The sequence below is a fragment of the Camelina sativa genome, chromosome 11 (genome assembly GCF_030686135.1).
Source record: "Camelina sativa cultivar CO46 ecotype springtype chromosome 11, ASM3068613v1".
NCBI classification, from domain to species: Eukaryota; Viridiplantae; Streptophyta; class Magnoliopsida; order Brassicales; family Brassicaceae; genus Camelina; species Camelina sativa.
This window is the reverse complement of record NC_141890.1, coordinates 16,408,816-16,413,495: the sequence shown is the minus strand read 5'-3', so window position 1 is coordinate 16,413,495 and position 4,680 is coordinate 16,408,816. Positions and strand designations below refer to the sequence as shown.

At 40.7% G+C, this 4,680-nt stretch overlaps 1 protein-coding gene across 1 annotated transcript; it reads right to left on the bottom strand.

The window, feature by feature from the left end:
• Positions 1–3,675: 3,675 nt before the first annotated feature.
• On the bottom strand, positions 3,676–4,680 carry LOC147934083 (uncharacterized). Its single transcript, XM_087472459.1, has 2 exons — positions 4,192–4,680; positions 3,676–3,843 (listed from the first exon to the last, which is right to left on the bottom strand). Exons 1-2 carry the CDS (start codon positions 4,678–4,680, stop codon positions 3,676–3,678), a joined length of 657 nt encoding a protein of 218 aa, XP_087328585.1.

Genomic DNA, 4,680 nt, shown 5'->3' with positions numbered 1-4,680 from the left:
GGGGAGAGCAGGACTGACACAATCTCTAACTCGCTCTTGCTGGAGAACCAAAGAGGAAAAAGCCGGACGGACAGAGCACGTGCTCCAACCCAGCGAGCACCTGCTCCGAAATTGTATAAATCCGAGTCCGCGAGTTGTTTTGAGCAGAGAGAGAGTCTAGGATACGGTCCGCATGCTCCTGGGGCAATATCAGAAGAAGATCCCCCATCATCCTTCATATGTCTAAAACAAAAAAAAAATGAAAAAAAAAAAAAAAAAAAAAAAAAAAAACGTTTAAGGATGATGGAAAGGGACCAGAGCTAGTGTTACACACCCCCGAGCATGCGTTGTACCCTGAGGAGAAAAGAGAGGCTGAGTTTGAGAAGATAAGAAGAGGAGAGTGATTAGAGGTTGTGGACATCAATGAGTCCACTCTCCCTTACCATTTTGTGCGATATCCTGCATCTCTTTCGAAGTAATGGTAACTCCTAAACACTCTATAGCTCCACCATTAAAACAGCCTTTTATCTACCAAGCCTCGATTTCACTAGCTTAATGCCCTTAATGAGAAGCTCACGCCAATTTTAATTGAATGTAAAGAGTCTTTGTCTGGAAAGTGATCTTTTTCTGTGTTTGATTGCCAATTATGGTTCTGGTTTTGGAGATGTTTGCTGGAGAATTTTATCGGTATAGATTGTTCTAACACATGTGGTCTGCAGGTCATGGTCTACTCACGGTTTCTGAGATTTTTGCGAGTTCCCACCTTGGCTCTCTTGGCGCTTGGTTTGAGTTTGTTTGAGGACAAACAAAGATCTAAGTCTGGGGGAGTTGATATGTTACGGTTTTGACTCACTTTGACCCCGTTTATTTGATAGTTTTGTAGTTGTTTGAGTCCTTTTCAGGTTATAATAAGAGGCTAGGAAGCTAAAAGCAAGGATTGGAACAGCAGAAGCAATCGGAGCAGAAAGGAGTTGAATTGGAGCAGAAAAGCTGATTTTAGACCCAGGAGCACATGCTCCCGATTTCCGAGCACATGCTCCCAACTCTACGGTTTCATGACGACACGTGGCAAACATCTAGGCGCCGATTCCCTGCCTAATTCCCCTTATTTTAGGCGATCCTTTGTGAGAGAAAGAGGGCTGAGATCGCTTTTTAATAGGGAGATTTGAATTTGGATTCTTTCCTTATTTTTTTCTACTTGTATCCTATTTAACCTAGGGTTTTAGGAAAGAGAAAATATACCTTTTCTTTTGTTTTTGAGCGACGTTTTTGTGAGAGGAAGAAGAGCGGCCACCTTATGAAGCATTCTCTGAACCCTTTTTATTTTTATGTCATTGAATTTCTCATCTTTTGCTATGATTCATTTCTCTATGTCTGAGTAGTTTTCTTTGCTAGATTAGGGGTTTCAAAAGGGGTTTCATGGGTTAGCAACAAAACACAAATAGGGCTTTATATAATCGATTGTCTTCACTATTGTTAGACTTAATGCTTAGGTTGATTTGATCACCCAATCTATGATTCTAGGTTTATCTATTCATCAAAAGTGTAATAGGTTGCTAGAAAAGACATTAGTGGGCAAATTATCCTAGACCTGCGAAAGTTGATGTGTAGGTGATTTGTGAACTTATCATTCCTGTTCTTTAATGCTTGTCTGCGATTCTGGGCTCAAACGACAGTTTAGGGTTTATGGACCGCCGAGCATGTGCTCCGGATGTCTGAGCACGTGCTCCGCGTTTCCGCACAGAATCGATCAGATAGAGTTATTGATGCCACGACAGTGGATCAGTTTATATTTATGTTTGAGTTCTAGACTGGTACTTAATCTATGCCCTGAATAGTTGTTTAGTTGCTGTCTCTGAAATTCCCGAGAATTACCCCTGATCTAGTGTTTTGCTTATTGCCTTTTTATACCGTTTTAATCGCGTTACTGTTACCAAACAAACCCAACTTTGAATTGTCTTAGCTTGAAATTGAACCAATAGAACCATAGAGTAAAACTTGGTCTTCGTGGGATTCGACCCCTAAATACTACTTCTTTGTTGTGCACTTGCAGTAGGAAAATAGGGTTTAAAACTCTGTGTATCATGGTCCCATACCCACTAGCCACCTAGTCACAATCACAATCAACAGCGGAAATAACCAATAATAATTCAATATCCAACATTAATTCCAAATCATATACTAATGATCCAAACAACATAAACCAGAGAACCAACAATCCTGAACAACATTCTAGGACTCAATTCTAGCAACCTAACAGAAGCCAGAACACCAAGCGAACCACTAGAACATCCTCCTCTTCATTGCCTTGATTCCACGATCACACTTTGCCTTTACCTGCACCACAAAGACATATTGCAATGCATGAGTATCTAATAAACACTCAGTAAGGCAATCCTCCCATCTACTGGGCTATACACACAAGCAATAGAGTCATCTCTAACCATCAAACAACAATCAACACACAACAAATAACAAACCAGAACTCTGCATCGACCGACACCAACATGCATCGACCGACACCACATGGGGATGCATCGACCGACACAAGGTTCCATCGATCAATGCTCGATGCACTTGCATCGACCGACACTCTCTCTGCATTGACCGACGCATGCTCAACATAACACGAAAACCCTAGGGTTTTACGCGCCGTCCTCGCACTTGCATCGACCGACGCAAGATATGCATTGACCGATGCAATGCCGAGCATCGTGTTTTCCTCGAAACTTCTCGCCGGATCTTTGTTCCTACAACCACAAAACTCGATCCCAAGCCACAAGAAAGCTTTCTAACGTCCAAAATAACGCTCTAACGAGTCTAATAACACATAGCAAGCAAATTAGAGAGTTCTCTAGCTTAGATAAGCCATAGTCCTGCACTTACTTTTGCCAAGACGAATCTGAACATTAAACCAACAAGAAAACACTTCCAGGAAGCTCCTACAACGATCCCAACTACAGATCTCTACAGGAACAGCTTCCAATCTTCAGAAATCACCAAGAACACTTAGGGAACTTCTCTCTCTTTGTTTTTCTCTCAAAAACGGCTAAAACCTGACTAATAAGACAAAAATCGTGTTAAGGGTTTTTCCTAACCCAAAATGTAGCGTTTAACTTAACTCGTCCGCAGAAAACTGAACCTGCATTGACCGATGCACTATATGCATCGACCGATGCAATCCTCTAAACCGGGATTTCGGTTCGTGGATGTTACAATTAGTGTGAAACATCATGGACCGAGCCACTTCCATTAGGTGTCTATTCTTCCTTTCAGCAACACCATTTTGTTGTGGAGTGTAAGGGCAACTTGTTTGATGGATTATGCCATATTTGGTGAGGTGTTGTTTGAAGGCATGACTTGTGTACTCCCCACAATTATCTGATCTCAAAATCTTAATCTTTGCACTATAATGGTTAGTCACATAATTTTGAAAAATAATAAATGCTTCAAGAACTCTATCTTTAGAAGGGAGCAAAGTTAGCCAAGTATACTTAGATTTTTCATCAATAAAAGTAACAAAATATTTTTGATTTTCTATAGATAAACATGTTGATGTCCATACATCCGAATGAACAAGATCAAAACAATTCTCATAAATAGTCAATGACTTAGGAAAAACAGATTTGCAATGTTTACCAAGGATAAAAGCCTCACATTCATCATTTTTGAAAGAAATACTTTGAATTATTAATTCTAAAGCGCGAGAGTGAGTCGTAGTCTAGCATGCCAAATAACATTGTTTGATTGAACATCAATTGAACTAAAACAAGATAAATTAGATGAGGGCAGATTCAAGTCATTGAGCAAGTAGAGATCATCTTGAGTATCACCATGGCCAAGGACTTTACTTGTCTCAATATCCTGAAAATATACATCATTGGGACCAAATATTGCATAGCAATTTAACTCGGTGGTAGCTCTCTTAACCGATAATAAATTAGAGGTAAAGCTAGGCATATAAAAGGCTTTAGATGTCTAATCAAATAATTTTAAGTTGCCTATTCCTTCAACTAGAACTTTTTCACCATTAGCTATAATCACATTTCTTATGACATGTTTAATTTCACTAATAAACTTAGAATCACTAATCATATGATGTGATGCACCAAAATCAACAATAAGAGGTTTTGATGGTTTTAAAGCAAGATAAGAGTTACCAGAGGCCTCCTTGAGGGCTTTGATGAGTGCATCAAGGTCTGATTTCCTCACCAGCTCTGAGGATGCTGCAAGAGCAGTTCCATTCCCTCCGGAGGCTTGGTGGTTTGGCTCGGAAGTCATCGCTTCTCCCACCATAGTGGCTTGATGAGCGCGTGGTCCTCCACGGTTGTTCATAGGTCGATTAACCCGGAGGTGAAGGTGAAGGATCCTGCACCGGCTCTTGAAATGGCCAACCTTCTTGCAATGGTCACACACAGGTGGATTCTTGTCATCATGTTTAAAATAGCCTTTATTTGCGGAAGCTATCTCCACCTTGTTGGCCATTACAAGTTCTCCTTTGCTTCTAAACAACCCCATGGAGCCATGTTCCTTTTGGATCTGGTTACAAACATCATCAAGGCTTGGGAGCTTCTCCGACCTCAAGATGTGTTTGATAAGATCGTTGTAGGAGGGATTCAGCGTTAGAAGCAGACCAAACACCTTATCTTGTTCTCGCCGTTCATTTAAGATGGCCAGATCGAGGGTGGCCAGTCGAAGCAT